This window comes from Myotis nattereri (assembly GCF_964212035.1).
Source record: "Myotis nattereri genome assembly, chromosome: 2".
NCBI classification, from domain to species: Eukaryota; Metazoa; Chordata; class Mammalia; order Chiroptera; family Vespertilionidae; genus Myotis; species Myotis nattereri.
The window spans coordinates 118,752,640-118,770,017 of record NC_138076.1 but is presented as its reverse complement, the minus strand read 5'-3'; the positions used below and the strand labels follow the sequence as shown (position 1 = coordinate 118,770,017).

At 38.1% G+C, this 17,378-nt stretch overlaps 1 protein-coding gene across 2 annotated transcripts in view; it reads right to left on the bottom strand.

Moving 5' to 3' along the window:
* Positions 1-17,378, bottom strand: part of MTMR6 (myotubularin related protein 6) — a 48,531-nt gene that overhangs the window by 13,342 nt on the left and 17,811 nt on the right. Inside the window, exons 3-10 of one of the 2 annotated variants that reach the window (XM_081083632.1) lie at positions 15,784-15,946; positions 12,274-12,431; positions 11,978-12,106; positions 8,362-8,496; positions 7,626-7,739; positions 5,902-6,034; positions 3,982-4,091; positions 3,181-3,306 (exon numbers count right to left, since the gene is read on the bottom strand). In XM_081083632.1, the coding sequence (XP_080939758.1) occupies positions 3,181-3,306; positions 3,982-4,091; positions 5,902-6,034; positions 7,626-7,739; positions 8,362-8,496; positions 11,978-12,106; positions 12,274-12,431; positions 15,784-15,946 (1,068 nt within the window). The remainder of the gene's footprint in view (positions 1-3,180; positions 3,307-3,981; positions 4,092-5,901; positions 6,035-7,625; positions 7,740-8,361; positions 8,497-11,977; positions 12,107-12,273; positions 12,432-15,783; positions 15,947-17,378) is intronic. The other variant, XM_081083631.1, reaches the window with a different exon arrangement.

Sequence of the window (17,378 nt, the reverse complement as noted above, 5' to 3'; positions counted from 1 at the left end):
TATACCAGTTGATTCCAATCCTATCAATCTCTATTTCAAAGGTTAGGGCATTTCTTATCTCCATTCCAGGGAGTAAAAATTATGTAGCTTAAGCATGATTGTTCATAGTTAAAGTGATTAATTACCCACCTAGCACTTAGTTAAGAGGTTTTATTCCCTCCCTAACTTCAGGGGAAAATCCCTACCTGGGGAAACAACCTTTCTCAGAGACCTTGGTTAAAACACATAGTGCCTAGAAGGTGAGCAAACATATTAAGAACAGTATGCCATATATGCCAGGTCCCTTGAAACAGCAAGCATGGACCAGCTCCCGGCAAAAAACATATTTAAAAAACAAACAAAACAGAAGGCAGGGCTTTAGCTTCACAAAGCAAAAAATATGTTCAACTACAAATTTAATCTTCAGATATAAAACATTCTTCCTAACATGTAACTACAATCTACACTAATAAAAGACAAAGATGTTAATTGACCGTACCTTTGCTACGCCCATCAGCCAATCAGAAGAGTATGCAAATTAACCCAACAAAGATGGCCGTTAAATTTGCATACTGTAGGCGGGGCGGCACAGCACGATCTGCCCAACCTGCCGTCCATGTGCACGGCCCGGTGGCTGGCGGGGTGGGGCGCAGCGGATCGTGACCCGCCCGCCGGGCCTGCCATGTGCGGCAGGCAGAGGGCCTGCCATCTGCGACCCAGCGCAGGATCCAGGCCTGCCATCTGCTACCCGGAGAGTGGGCCTAAGCCAGCAGGTGGTTATCTCCCGAGGAGTCCCAGACTGTGAGAGGGCACAGGTCTGGCTGAGGGACACCCCCCCACCACCACCAGTGCACAAATTTTTGTGCACTGGGCCTCTAGTTAACAAATAAAGCAGTATGAAACAAAGTTTCTTCTAGAACAGGGGTGAGCAACCTTTTTGTGAGTGCGTGCCAAAACCAGCAAAATCTCTGACTCAAAATTCTTCTGCGTGCCAACCCTAATTTTTTGAGAACATGTTTCGCCTACTTGATATCTCTTAAGGTGTACGTATGTGAAGAACCTTGAAGAAATAATAAAATTCATTCTAGTGACAAAAACACAGTACTTGATGATGAAAAATACATTTATTTTTTAATGTATACATGTACACTGATAGTCCGACAGAAAACTTTATGACTCCGTTTGATATTATCAGTGGGACTTTTGCTGCTGCATCACTGATGACAGAGATTTTACATCAGTTTATATTTCGTGACCTTCAGAGATATGCACGAGCTACTACTTTCATCCGTCAGGGTACTCCTATTATGAGACTTAACAAAATTCATCACTGAGAACAAAGATTCACAAGGGTATGTGGATGAAACCAAAACACTGGTCAGATCTAGGAAGTCAGGGAGAGTTAAGACAGAGGCATAGAAATTGCTCTTCCCCTCTCCCGTCAATCCATATCTATGGTCTTTAAGATAACTTATGTAAAATTATTGATTTATCTAAGATGCACCTACACTGAATTTATCTGAAAAATAAAAAAGTCGATATTAAGAAAAAAATTGTAAATGGAAGATTATAAGAGAGGGTTTCGCGTGCCAGCAAAAGTTACTGGCATGCCATGTTTGGCACGTGTGCCAGGGGTTGCCCACCCCTGTTCTAGAATATAATTTTTAAGTATCCTTATTTCCTTGTTTTACTACATTACTCACATTTATTAGATAAATATGAGGAGAAAATACTGAATATTTCTATTGTAACATCCTACATAATAAAGAGCTAATATGCAAATGGTCACCACGCCCTCACACCCTTGTGCCAGGGGACCTGAGGACAAGCCAGGGGACCTGAGGCTGCGCCCCTTGCCCGGCGGAGCTTGACAGGGGACCTGAGACTACACCCCCCACCTGGCGCCAGGCTGGGGGACTGGAGGCTGTGCCCCCCACCCTGTGGGGCTTGACGGGGGTGGGGCTGGCCAGTCCTGGGTCTCATGCTATTTCGAGGTGCGCACAGGTGGACGGACACTTGACTCTGGGTCCCATGGCACGCCCCAGACTCTGACAGGAGGGATATTTTCATATACATTTTTACTAATTTTCTTTCATCTCTGAAACTTCTATTATAGAGAAAGGGCAAATAGCAAAATTAAAATATTTCCTCTAATTAATTCCTTTTTCATGTGAATGAATTTCATGCACCGAACCACTAGTTTTAGAAAAAAACTTTTATATCTAAAACTTTTTGTCAAAGAGATGGCACAAATGAAAATCAGTCTAACTCCAGATTTCTCAACATCAGTACATTGGGCTAGATAATTTTGTTTTAGGGCTGTCCTGTACAATATGATATTTAGTAGCATCCTGGGGTTCCACCAGACAACCCTTTCTGTTAGCTGTAACAATCAAAACTGTCTCCTAACATTACCCAATGTCTCTTATGGGAAGGCCACTGGTCTAGCCAAATACAGGAAAACCTCAATATAACAGGCTAATTCAAGTGAGGGGAGTATCTATTAAAACAGAAAGTCTGTTATATAATAAAGTAGGTTTTCCAAATGTGTGTTAAAAAAAATTGAAAAATTAGTTTACCTGTTTTTACTTATACAGACACATTTGTATAATTAATATTAAGTAGGTATGAAAAGTTTAATTTCACAGAAAGGTTTTCTATGTGTATTACTGTAATTTTAAGTTTATACTGAATAGATTTAGTAAATGCGTGCATTCACCAGTCACCAAGAGTAAACAAATGCACATGGCTGGGGTGTGGTTTAGTGCACATGGGAACTTCAGTTGGCACATGTTAAGACTGCTGTAGAAAGTCACGCCACGCAACAACAGAACCAAGTACTACAGGCAATGCTGTGAGATCATGTGCTAATCATTCCCCAAACACTGTTTATAAGCAGTGATTCTTGGATTTAAATATGTAGACTATAGCTGTAGATATGTAATATTTACTAATGTCGATAAAATTACTAGTGTTTTTTCCAACATATGGCTTATTCGCTAAAATTTGTTAAGTACAGTGAATTAATAACAAAAAAATAACCTGTTAATTTGATTATAAGTAAATCTTGGTTAAAAGCTTTTTAAAATCAACAGGGTGTTAATTTTCACATGTGACTTTCAGACCAGAAATTTTGTCCGTTAAATCAGAAGTCCATTAAGTTGAGGTCAGCAAAATCAAGGGTTTACTATAACTCCTTACCATAAATCCTTTGACTGTTCTGTAGTAGGAATCCAATAAAAGAGAGCCAAGGGAACAAACCTGGGAAGTTCTATCCCAGCCATCAGAACAATGAACCAACACACTTGCATTTTCCACCATTATTGCCTGAAAAGAAAGATCACATACTTAGATTCTAGCAGGGTACATTTAAGTGAATCAGTAAGTTCTACTTACTCAAAAACCATTAAGTATCCTATATAATAAAAGCCTAATATGCTAAGTGTCCAACCGTTCATTCGACCATTTAACCAGTCACTATGATGCGCACTGACCACCAGGGGGCAGATGCTCTGACCGGTAGGTTAGCTTGCTGCTGGGGTCCGGCCAACTGGGACTGGGCAAGATGGACTGGGCAAGATGGGCTGGACACACCCTGGAGCCCTCCCGCAGTCCCTCCCCGGCCTCTAAAATATTTCTTCTAATTAATTTCCTTTCACTGTGCACAAATCGGTGCACCAGGCCCCTAGTTGCATTATAAAGAAGAGCTAGCACTGCAATGATAATGCTATCACAACATAATTTCTCAAAAACAAGATAAAACACAAAGCATATAAACAGAAACAAAGACAAACATGCTATTTAAAGTGTTTGAAATGTTTTTAAGCCCATACATGAAGTGTTACATGGCATTTTTAAAGCTCAAATTAGATGAATCTCATTAAAAAGGTAAAGCAAAATAAAAATTATCTGACTGGAAAAGATACCAGCATTCTCATAATAAATCCATTCCTTCCCAACCACTATAAACCCCAAAATCAAATATAAGCGACGAAGAGTTACTTTGGCTAAGAAGATTGCAGCGTCCATGACAGCTTTGATATGGCGAAGCCATCCTGAGCTCTCCAAACCAGAGTAGAAATCATTGACAGAAAGCCCTTTGGTACCATTAACTGAAAAGGGGGGGAAAAACATTTCAATTAGAATAGGCTATCCTCCTCTTCTCCTATTCAAGATTATCTCTAGTGAGTAAATTGGGGAAGAGGACAAAATAAACAGGCAAGACTCTTTATAAATGAAAATATGCTATCAGAAACTCAATGACAGATTCTTTGTTACATTTTGCTGTCATTCCTTATGGTTAAAAAAACCACTCCTGCCCTAACCAGTTTGGCTCAGTGGGTAGAGTGTCAGTCTGCGGACTGAAGGGTCCCAGGTTCAATTCCGGTCTAGGGCATGTACCTTGGTTGTGGGCACATCCCCAGTAGGGGGTGTGCAGGAGGCAGCTGATCGATGTTTCTCTCTCATCGACGTTTCTAACTCTCTATCCCTCTCCCTTCCTCTCTGTAAAAAATCAATAAAATAGTCCTGACTGGTTTGGCTCAGTGGATAGAGCGTTGGTCTGCGGACTGAAGGGTCCCAGGTTCGGTTCTGGTCAAGGGAATGTACCTTGGTTGCAGGCACATCCCCAGTGGGGGGTGTGCAGGAGGCAGCTCATCGATGTTTCTCTCTCATCGATGTTTCTGACTCTCTATTCCTCTCCCTTCCTCTCTGTAAAAAATCAATAAAACATATATAAAAAACCACTATTTAAAAAAAAAATCAACAAAATAAAAAAAAAGCACTCCTATTTCATTTTTCAAATTTTGCAGTATTTAATTAAAAAGTCTGATATTTTAATTTTTTAAATTCTATAGCATGAGTAGAAAGATATCTTAATATTTAAATGGAACATTATCATAAATTAGTCTAAACTGCATTGATTCATCAAGAATATCTAACAATAGTAATCTATACTAATAAAAGGGTAATATGCTAATTAGACCAGACATCTTCCAGACAAAGCCATGGTGGCGGGGGCCAAGGCAGAGGCCCTCAGGAGCTATCAGGTCGGTAGGGAAGGGCCGTTAGGGGGCGATCAAGTCAGCGGGGGATGGCAGTAAAGGGGTGATCAGGCCAGCAGGGGAGGGCAGTTAGGGGGCGATCAGGCTGATAGGGGAACAGTTAGGGGGCGATCAGGCCAGAAGGGGAGCAGTTAGGGGGCGATCAGGCCAGCAGGGGAGGGCAGTTAGGGGGCGATCAGGCTGACAGGGAAGGGCAATTAGGGGGCAATCAGGCCAGCAGGGGAGCAGTTAAGGGGGCAATCAGGCCGGCAGGGGAGCAGTTAAGGGGCAATCAGGTTGGCAGGCAGAGGTTGGGACGATCCAACAGGCAGGCAGAGGTTGGGACGATCCAACAGGCAGGCAGGCTAGCGGTTAGGAGCCAGTGGTCCCAGACTGTGAGGGGGATGTCCGACTGCCGGCAGTCGAACATCCCCCAAGAGTCTCCAGTTTGGAGAGGGTGCAGGCCAGGCTGAGAGACTAACCCCCCCCCCGCCCCATACACAAATTTCGTGCATTGGGCCTCTAGTTTTTTATAAAAACCATTAGCATTGTACTATCTAATACAGTAGCTACTACCCAAAATGACTATTGAATACCTGAAATGTAGGTAGTCCAAACTGAGATGTACTGAAAGTATAAATTGTCTAAGACTTAAAGGCAAAAAATGTAAAGTAAATCATGACAAATTTTTTATATTGATTACATGTTTAACATGTTTTTAATATATTAGGTTAAATATATTAAAATTAATTTCAACTGTTTATTACTTTTTTAAATGTGACTACTAAAAAATTTCAAAGTACATAATTTAACATTTTTAATGTTTGACTAGCATATTTCTATGGAACAAGGCTGACTAGAAGGTAAGCAATAATCATACCTTCCAATAACTTCTGAAGGCTGGACCGCATGACATGAATATTTTCAATTCCAACAAACTGAAATCTAATATTAGAATAGTTGTCTTCATTTTCATAACCTTTTCCAGCTGCTCTGTTGGCTATTGCATTCAGCTAAAAATTTAAATTTTAGAAATTTAGAGACAAATTGCTTTTATCTTATAACTTACGAAAATATCATGAAAACACTAAATAAACTATATTTTAGCTAGCAGACAATTTAAAGGAATTCACCACAACTAAATATACTACCATTTTTTAATAAGCAAAACTCTCGCCCTGGCCTGTGTGGCTCAGTTCGTTGAGTGTCATCCTGTGCACCAAAAGGTTGCCAGTTCAATTCCTAGTCAGGGCACATGCCCATAATGCAGGTTGGATCCTGGGACAGGGTGTATGGGAGGCAATCGATCGATGTCTTTCTCTCACACTGATCTTTCTCTCTCTCCCTTCCTCTTTCCAATAAAAACATATGAAAAATAAGTAAAAGTCTCACATGTTAATAACAGCAATGAAGGAATACTACAAAGAAACAATGTGATTGCTATATAATTGAAAGGTCAAACAAGAAGTTCCCCACAAATAATTCATAAAACGAATTCACTTAGGTTTTTAGGTGTTCATAAATATTTCAAAATCTAAAACTAGAAAGATCTCCTATCTGAATCCTAAATGATTCAGAGAGAAGCAGAGCTGGATAGTTTTTATTTTTCAGAATGAGCCTATGAGATTCAACTCAGAACAAGCCTACAGCATTTTATCATTCACAAAGCCACAGGGGATCCTAAAATTCAGATCTGAAATATACATGAGATTATTTTAGGTCCTCTATATTAGAGACTGCTGGAGGCCCACACACTATATAAAATACATATAATCCATTAGCTTGATACAGCTCTAAGAAATGGGTCCAAAAAAATTGGTCCTTTATGGAGAAACAGACTGCCAGCAGCCCCATGACCTTGGGTGTTTAGATCGATGCTATCAGAGGTTCACTTAAGATTTGCCATATTTAATTCTTTGAGAGTAGGATTTCATATAGCATATTATTACAATTTACTAAATATTCTTATATACTTGGATGAAACAGAACCTAAATTTTAGAAAGAAATAGTAGCTTATCATTCATTGGATTGAGGTTGGTAACAAGTACAGTTAAATTATATTTACTGACTCACTGGTTACTCAGCACCTATGATTACTAAGGTTAATGATTAGATATTTAAAATGTTCCACATTATTACTACTTGAGTTTAACTGGTCAAACAAATCAATCAAAGAAAGATATATTTTCTCTGTAGAAGTCAGTTATACAATTAAGACATATTAGGTCCTAAGAAACAAATTGCCCTCAGACCTTACATTCAAAAAGTCTTGTATTACAATCATCTTTTTTATCTAATAGCACCCTAAAAATGTTCTAACCAATTAATCCACCCAGATTATACAAGGAAGTAAAGTAAAATTTTTCTTATAAGAGGTATCACCAACACTCTTGACTTCTAAGAAAGTCTTTTCCTTTTAACAAAATAAAATATTACCAAAGTATCAGTTTCTAATTTTTAATACTCCTAATTTACTCAAATTAATCTTATCATATGTTTTCTTCGTTATCTTTTGTAAGACTGCATAATGATGAGAATTACTTCTAAAACAGCTACCATTCCTTTCAAAAAGGCTGTCTATAATTGTGGTCTATATGGCTCACTCGCTTTTTCTCATCGCTTTCTCTTATTTTTTCATCATTCCAGATTTCTGAAGAAATCCTCACTATAATTCTGCCAATGTCCTTTTGTGTAGCCCACCAGCTCTGCATGCGATGCTATAATAAAAATTAAAAGTAATGTTAGCTATTACCATTGCAGATTTTAATTATTTTAGTTTCAGGATCCTATATGAATTGGCTGTTTAACTGTGTTTATAAAAAAAAGAAAAAATGGATTGTGACATTTGACAAAAATTTAACCTTACACAATGGATGGCTAACAGAACAATTATTTCCTGTTCACTATTTATGATGCTCTAGTTCAATGTCTCCTAAGTTAACTCACTATGTATTTTACGTATTTTCTTGCATATTTCAAATTAAGGTCCATTAATACACAGTGTTTTGCCAATTGAAATTCTAATAGAATTGCTAATTTTTCACAATACACAAACTATTTAGTATTTCTTCACAGTAACATAATACTTTTACACCATCAATAGTCAGCTTTCCTAAATATATATCAGAAATTAAGAAATTACCATCTGGGTTACTGGGAAATTAGTCTCCTAAGTTAGTATCCTTTAAAAAACTAATTTCCTTAGTATCATTACCCTTGGTTAATTTAAAACAAGGATTCAGTCCAGTATGTTAAATGAGGACAAATTAATCAACTCTCATTAATTAAAGTAACAAAGATAATTGAACTAACAGACTATACTGTATTCAAGGCACATACTTTAGGTCTGGTATCCACGACATACATATAGCGATTGGCTGGATTGGCTTTACTAATGGCTTGAAGCAAATGTTCATCTTCCAGACACCTGGCACTGAATCCTGACAGTGGTTGACTGCATCGACAAATGGCAGCCTAATTTTAAAAAGACAGAAAACAGATTATGCAAAGATATCTAAAACATGTCTTATAAAATGCTTAAAAGGAAAAAAAAAAAGTTAAAATCAAATGTACTATCTGTTTAAAAGTTGGCAGGACAAATTACAAGGCATTAACTTTGAAATCTTATTTGAATTAAATATTATTACAAGATCTTGGTGTTACTTAATTTTTCCCAATATTCTAAGAAACCTAAATGCCTCCTTACCTAGTTGGATAAAAAAAAAAAAAAAAAAAAAAAATACCCTGGGTCCTTAGAAGCAACACCTGGTCGAATCTCTATTACCTAACTGAAGATACTTGCCTTCTGTGCCCTAGATTATAAAAGATTTTCAACTCAAGTTCAAGTAAGAGATCAGTCAATAAGTTCAGAACAGAATTTTTTTAAATAGCAAGCAACATTCCAATTTTTACTTTCTAAAGGTTTTTGGGTCTCTAATTAGAAATCAGCAATCTCTATATAAAATGAGATATAAAATGAGTTTTAAATCAAATTTGGGTTAAAATACAGTCAATTTAAGAGAGCAAAAATATCTATAAGAAATAGTGACTTGCCAAAACCGGTTTGGCTCAGTGGATAGAGCGTCGGCTTGCGGACTGAAGGGTCCCAGGTTCGATTCCGGCCAAGGGCATGTACCTGGGTTGCAGGCACATCCCCAGTGGGAGATGTGCAGGAGGCAGCTGATCGATGTTTCTCTCTCATCAATGTTTCTAACTCTCTATCTCTCTCCCTTCCTCTCTGTAAAAAATCAATAAAATATATTTAAAAAAAAAAAAAAAGAAATAGTGACTTGGATTAGATATTTACTGTTGTTTAAAGTCTTTAAAAAAACTCACAAAATTGTGATAACATAGAAAAAAAAATGAGGCCGAAACCGGTTTGGCTCAGTGGATAGAGCGTCAGCCTGCGTACTGAAAGGTCCCGGGTTCGATTCCGGTCAAGGGCATGTACCTGGGTTGCGGGCATATCCCCAGTAGGAGATGTGCAGGAAGCAGCTGATCGATGTTTCTCTCTCATCGATGTTTCTAACTCTCTATCTCTCTCCCTTCCTCTCTGTAAAAGATCAATAAAATATATTAAAAAAAAAAAAGAAAAAAAAAAGAAAAAAAAATGAGGACTGTCTTATTAAATGTTTTCCAGACATACTTCCTGATTTGTTAAGCTGGGCATTGAATGTCTATTTTTAGCCCAGATTTCCAATTAAAAATGTATATTCAAACATGGGTATGTCAAACGAAACCATAACTACTCCTATCTCCCTATGATTTTGTTATGAAAAGTAGATTAGGAACTTTTGTTTAAAGTTTTACTTATTATCTATGGCTCCCTTCTAAAACCCGCCTTGAATTTCTAATAAAGAAATTTAATATGTATAAAACCAAAAGGTCAAAGAAAATGGGAAAAGAGGCAAAGATAGAGTAGAAATGTCAATAAAAATTGGGGAAATGAATGCAAATTGATTATAATCGATTTACCGGAGCAAAGAAATATGTTAAATCATTATGAGTCAATTAGAAACAGGTATTTTGAACAGCAAAACCCCAGACAGGCTAAGGATTTGGTACCTCTGAAAGCCTGAGTGCAGGTAAAACGGAAAACAGCAGAGCTGGCTGAACTTCTATATATGATCTAGTTAACAATCCCAGATGTTCCCTCACCCTGGAGAAAAAGTTTATTCTATGAAGAGGATTAACCTGAAGACTCTGGGCTGTAGGAACAGCTGTAGTTGGGGATGAAGCCCTGCATCCCCCAAAGACAGGATTAAGCAAAGCCTGCATAACAAAATGCGAGGTCTTCCCACACTTGGATCCAGACTAAACCATACACACATTGGGACAAACATTACAAGAGAAAGAAGAATCCAAAGATAATGAACATTCACGTATACAAACTTCTAAACAGCTTTGTAGTACCTCACTCTTAAATATGAGAGGCAGGCCAAGAATCAGATATCTGAAAAATACGAAAACAAATTAACAAAGAACACATAAAATAAACAGAAAAGAAAAGCAAACAAAGAGATAACTAATGTGGGAGCACAAGAATTCTTTTCAAAAAATCCTTAGCCTCTTCAGAGAAGTAAGTTCATCACATCCAAGAATAGAAAATCGCCTAGAAAGTTCAGAAAACAAGAAACAGTTCTTGGATTTTTAAAACACAGCAGCCCAGCCAGTGTTGTTCAGTGGTTGAGCGTCGACCTATGAACCAGGAAGTCACAGTTTGATTCCCGTCAGGGCACATGCTCAGGTTGCAGGCTCAATCCCCAGTGGGGGGGAAGCAGGAGGCCAGCAGGTCAGTGATTCTCTCTCATCATTAATGTTTCTATCTCCCCCTCTCTCTTCCTCTCTGAAATCAATAAAAAAATATTTTTTTAAAAACACTGGCAAAAAAAACCCAACACAGTTCTAAGCACTGGATTGGAGTGAGGTTCAGGAAATCTTCCCCACTACCCTGAATCTTGTGGTGAGACTTACAGACATGTCTAAGCATAGAAAGACATAGAAGATTGGAGAGAAAAATGAAGAAAATGGAGGTTTATGCTAGGAAACCTACTTGTCAAGTAACATTCACAAAAGTAAAAAGAAAGTTAATAAAAGAGAGGAAGTTACCAAAGAAACAAAGAAGCAACTTCCCAAAACTGAGACCTGAATTTCCAGATAGAATTTAAAACAACAAGCTAAGGCACAGAACTGTGAAACTTTAGAACACTGCAGAAAAGGAAGAGTTTAAAAGCTTCCTGAGAGAAAAAAATCAGGTTACAAAAAACTGGTAGTCAGAAACGGCATCCAAATACTCAACTTACCAGTTGTGAGATATAGGAAAAGTGATTTATCCTTTCTGAACCAGTTCCCCCATTTGAAAGTTATAGATAATTTGCAGAGCCTATTTTATCAAGTTACTAGGAGGATTTCATGCATATAAAGCATTCAACATACAGAACCTTCTGGCCTACTGTTACAAGATACAAAGGTTTTACTATATTGTCAATCCCTATCTCAGTATAAAGATGCCTCCTCTGCCTCTTCATATGGCAAAATCCTCCCAATTTGAAGAGCTTACTATTAAATGGGAGCCTGAAATGTCCTTGATTCTCTCCCTTTTCTCAATAGTTGGTTTGTCAAAACTATTTGGTTTCCCCCAATACAAGCAGAATCAAAAGATAACCACTTGCAAGGAAGAGAATCTACCTAATCCCATTATTTTCAAATTGCTACTAAAAGGAAGGAAAGAATAGAGGTGGTGGAGGTGAAAGATAGATGACAAGTACGAACGTTTCTGTATTTCAGGGTAATTTTGTTTTAAAATATAAAAAATGTCATTAAGTGAAAAGCCAGCACTTCTCTATCAGCAATATTATAACAATGACATCTTAATATAAAAGTGAGCATTGTTTTGGATACTACAACCTGAAAGGGGTTATACTACATTGGTAAAATCAAAAGGAAAGTTGCCTACCTCCTTATTTTGATGATAGTAGGAAAGAACTGGAAATCTTCCCTTGCTCCGGAACTTAGAACTACCAACAATTATTGGTTTGCTTGCTATTCGGGGAACATAAAGTTCTCTAGGATAAGTTTCACAAATCTGTAAAAATCAAAACATAACCATGAGGTTAAAAACCATCTTTATAAAACTTTAAAACTTACTAATGCAAGAACAGCACACAGCAATACAGAGACAACTTGCTATTACACTTTCTGACTCTCTGGTACTAACATTTTCTGAATTTCCACAGAAGGTTGCTAAGTTACCTTGTATTCTCGGTTGGCATCAGACAACTGCCAGTTTGAATTTGGCACGCCCATTCTCTTATATTCCTCAGCCAGGTCAATAAGCTGCCAACCTCGCAGTCGTTCAGAATCATTTTGTTTCGGGTTATAAGAGAACGCATAGAGATCTTCGTATTTTGCTATAGAATACAAAATGCATAAATGTTAAAATGCAACTTATAGGACTTAATAAGTGACAAATAAAAGTAATTTTCAGTTTTAGCCCTCCATTTTTCTTTAAACTCTTCAAAGAGATGTCTAATACCAGAAAATATTTGAACTTAAATTTTCTCAGTTCTTTGAAGCAAATGATTATACCTAAAGGCATCACTATATCAGTCTGAGATTCAATTTATATCATCAGTAAAAGCTAGTAAATAATACAGTTAGACTTATACATTACTCTACTGCAATGTTTCCTTTTCTTAAAAGTAAAATTTTAAAGACACACATAAATTCCTACCCACCACTATTCCCAAATGAGATATAAAGACTAATGCAATAATGAAAAATTAGAGGTGCCACATAGAACATGAAATTGTCTATATATTCCTATAGTACAGTTTGACCAAAAATGGCAAAGGTTGCACAGAGATCCAGAGAACACTTACTTCTAAACAATCATAAGCCCCTGAAGTTGTAAGATTTGACTTGGAAAATGGGATAAATGTTACAGGCTTTATGTGTTAGGATAAAAGAGTGAACAAAAATCTGCTCTTAGACCACTGCAAAACAAATGTCAAACAAAGTAACATCCGGAAATTAATGTGCTTTGTCTCCCTGGAGATATCTATGTAATTCAAGTTACGTTGGGAAAAGGAAGCCTCCAGATCCCTAACACATAGTAGTGGTAAGATTCCTCTTTAGGGCCTATATCCCTCTCACTCCTTATCTCTACTAAAGTAGGATTTACCCTCTCTTTTCTTTCTGCTCATATCCCTATATACCACTCTAGTCAATTAGATATATTAGTCCCATGCTATCAGAAGAGCCTGACCTTCCTTAACTTTTCCTTTAGTGATCAATTTCCAAGACACTCCCCTTGGCTGTGGGATTCTTTAAAAAACAAACAAACAAAAACACAAAGGCTATGCTACTGGCTATCAACAGACTTCTAAAACATTAACATAAATCTACTAGAGGTCTGGTGCACAAATTTGTGCACAAGTGGAGTCCCTCAGTCTGGCTGGGGATCAGGGCCGATCAGGGGGTGGGGGTGGGAGCCAGCCAGCTGGGGGAAGGGACCATGGGAGGTTGGCCAGCCCCCTCCCCCTCATCAGGGCCAATATGCAGGAGGAGGGGGGGGCGGGGGGAAGGACCATAGGAGGTTGGCCAGCTGCGGGAAGTTGGCTGTGGGAGCACACTGACCACCAGAGGGCAGCTCCTGCATTGAGCATCTGCTCCCTGGTGGTCAGTGCGCGTCATATCAACCAGTCAACCGGTCATTCGGTCACTTAGGCTTTTATATATATAGACTAGAGGCCCTGTGCATGGTTTCATGCACTGGTGGGATCCCTTGGCTTGGCCTGTGGGGATCAGGCCGAAACCGGCTCTCCGACACCCCCAAGGGGTCCTGGATTGCGAGAGGACAGTTCTTGGGTGACGCACCCTGGAATCGGGCTCAACCCTCTCTGGTCCCGGGTGTGTTACCCAAGAACCACAGCTGTCAAGTCACTGCAGCTTGGCAGCTCCCACGTTGAGCATCTGCCCCCTGGTGATCAGTGCGTATCATAGCTACCAGTCGGAGTGTCTGCCCCCTGGTGGTCATTGCATGTCATAGCTACCGATAGGACGATCGCTTAGGCTTTTGTATATATAGATAGTTTTTTAAGTCTGTACTACAAATGCTTCATTTTGTTCTTACTATTACCCCTTCTTTGGAAACCATTATTACAACTCAGATCAGAAGTTTCTAATTACTTTTAGGTCAAATTTTTTAGAATAGAGTGCACAAGAATTCAACTCAAAAGCAACTTACCATGTGTACCGGTTAATAATGTGGATTTTGTGATCAAGGAAAACATGATAATTTCAAGAGAAACATCAAAGTGCTTTATTCAAAATAATGTCCATCGCTAGCTACACATTTCCCCCATCTTTCAGGTAATTTGTGGATACTGTCCCAATAGAACTTTTCTTGTTTTGAGGCAAACCATTCAGAGACCCAATTTTCCACTTCTTCGTACGATTTGAAGTGCTGCTCAGAAAGTGCGTGTGCCATTGATCAGAACAAGAGGTAATCTGAAGGAGCAAAGTGTGATAAATACGGTGGGTGGTTTAATACTTCCCAGGCAAGACCTTTTAACATGTCTTTAATTGGTTTTAAAGTGTGTGATGGTGCATTATCATGAAGCAAAATTACTTTGCCGTGTCTTCTGGCCCATTCTGGTTGTTATACGATCAAAGTGTGGTTCCAATTGATTATTTGTTGTCAGTAGCGATCAGTATTAACGGTTTCACCTGGTTTTAGAAGCTCATAATACACAACTTCCTGATCCCACCAAACGCAGAGCATTGTCTTCTTTCCAAAGCAATTTGGCCTTGCAGTCAATGTTGATGGTTGACCTGGATCAACCCATGATTTTGTCCGTTTGGGAATTATCAAAATAAATCCACTTTTCATCGCCAGTCACAATTCGATGCAAAAAAGACTTTCTTTCGTGCCGCTGAAGCAACATTTTACTGATGACGTTTCGGTTTTCCAATTGTCTTTCGTTCAGTTGATGTGGCACCCAATTTTCCTTCCTTTAAAATTGTTCCCATTGCTTAATGCTTGTAATTGTTGTTCTTCAAACATTTTTGGTTGACCAGGACGTTCTTTATCTTTCACATCGAAATCTTCACTTTTAAAGCGTTTAAACCAACGTTCACAAGTATCTTGAGATGAAGCATGTTCACCATAAGCTTCCTGAAGTATACGATAACTTTCAGCAGCACTTTTCTTCAAAATAAAGTAATGAAGTAAAACTTCCCACAAATGCTCTTTTTTTTTGGTATGAAATTTGACATTTCTAAGCGTAAAAATATCTACGATGTTAACACCTTCAGAAAATTTGACATATGAAGTTTTGAAGCTTGCTGTCAATACAACAAAATAGCATATATATCAACATATGTGTAACTCAATCTATTGAAAAAAATCTACATTATTAACCAGTACACTTGGTAAGCCCAGCCGGTGTGGCTCAGTGATTGAGCATCGACCTATGAACCAGGTCACAGTTCGATTCCTGGCCATGAAACATACCCGGGTTGCAGGCTCGATCCCCAGTAGGGGGCATGTAGGAGGCAGTAGACTGATGATGTGTCTCTCTCATTGATGTTTCTACTTCTCTATCCCTCTCCCTTCCTCTAAAAAAATCAATAAAAACATTTTTTTTTTTTAAAAAAAGAGTAACTTAAACTATAAAATGGCAATAATGAGATACTAAGTAAAGTACCTTAGATAATCCATTTCAAAATTGAGCAAGCTTTGGTCTCTAAGAACAGTACCTTGTTTTGACAGTTGTAGCAAAGAGTTGTAAATATCATGGCAATCTCTTTCTCTGGGAACAATGAAATGCACAATCCTGAAGTTCTTGCACTGAATCACAAGTGGGCATCCAGAAGTCGTCAAAGCCAATTTCTCCACTGAGCCAATATGATGATGCAATATCTACAGCATGAAAAAATATTTATCATCATTATAAAAAGTACTAAGTATCTTATTCTCTTCCACAGTGCAAAAATGTTAGAAATGTCCTCTCCAAATAAAGTCTCAAATGTTATACACTACAAACCCAAACTTAAAAATTTTAAATGACAATGCCCAAGCCAGAAATGTACCCTGATCACTCCACATATTCACACATCATTAAATCCCAAGAATTGCATCCCCTAAATATCTTTATAACGTGTCTACTTCTCTCCATCTCCACTATCACCCCCTAATTGCAATGTTTACATTATTTCTCACCCAAATCACTATAACTATAATCCTAAATGCTCTCTTCATATCCTACTCTTGAATCCCCCAATCCATTTTCTACAAAGCAACCATTAATAACCCAATCAAAAAAAAAAAAAAAAAAGGCAAAGCTATCTAGTTGTTATTTCCCACTTCTCTGACCCTGCTTAGCTTCTGAGATCATGTAAGAGCGGGCACATTCACGGTGGTATGACTATAGATTTTTCCCACTGCTCTAGCCTCATTTCAAGTTCCTTCCCCAACATCGTTAAGTTCTAATGATAAGAGCCTTCTTTGGCTCCTCAAATGAACCAAGATCCTCTATATACAGTCTTGAGTTGCTCCTACTAACTGGGATATTGTAGCTCTCTACCTCTTCACGTAGATTTCTAGTATTATTTCTGGTGTTCACTTAAAACTCATCACCCATATAAGCATAACCAATGGACATAAGACACTGGGGGATAGGGGAGGCTAGGGGACTGTCTAGGGTGGGGGGATAAAATGGACACATATGTAATACCCTTTGTAATACTTTAAGCAATAAATAAAAAAATAAAAATAAAAAAAAATAAAAACTCATCACCGAGCCCTAGCCAATTTGGCTCAGGAGTTAGAGCATGGGCAGTGGACTGAAGAGTCTGGGGTTCAATTCTGGTCAAAAACAAAACAAAACCTCATCACCAAGAAGTACATATAGCCTCATAATCACCACGGCCCTTCCCTCCATTTTCTTATCAAATATCAACCTAAATTCTTCCTTTCATAGCACTTAGTACATTTGTAATTTGTTATGTAGTATATGTTTATTTCTCTACTTAGATTTTAGAACCTTCACCTAAGAAGCAAAACTATACCTAAGTTGAGCACCATTATATTTCTAGCACCTAACACAGTACTTGGAACATTATAATGACCCTCTTCAAACAAAAAAACATTTCAAGTGATCTATATTACACATTCATATTTAAATTTGACTGAGCCAGAACTATAGGCATCATTGTTGATACCTTCTCCATCACAAATACTCACTGAATGAATGAATGAATGAATGAATGAATAGAAAGTCCTATTAGAAAGTCAGGACTTGATGGTATTTGAAACATAATTATCATACCTACCTATTACCTATCATATTCTG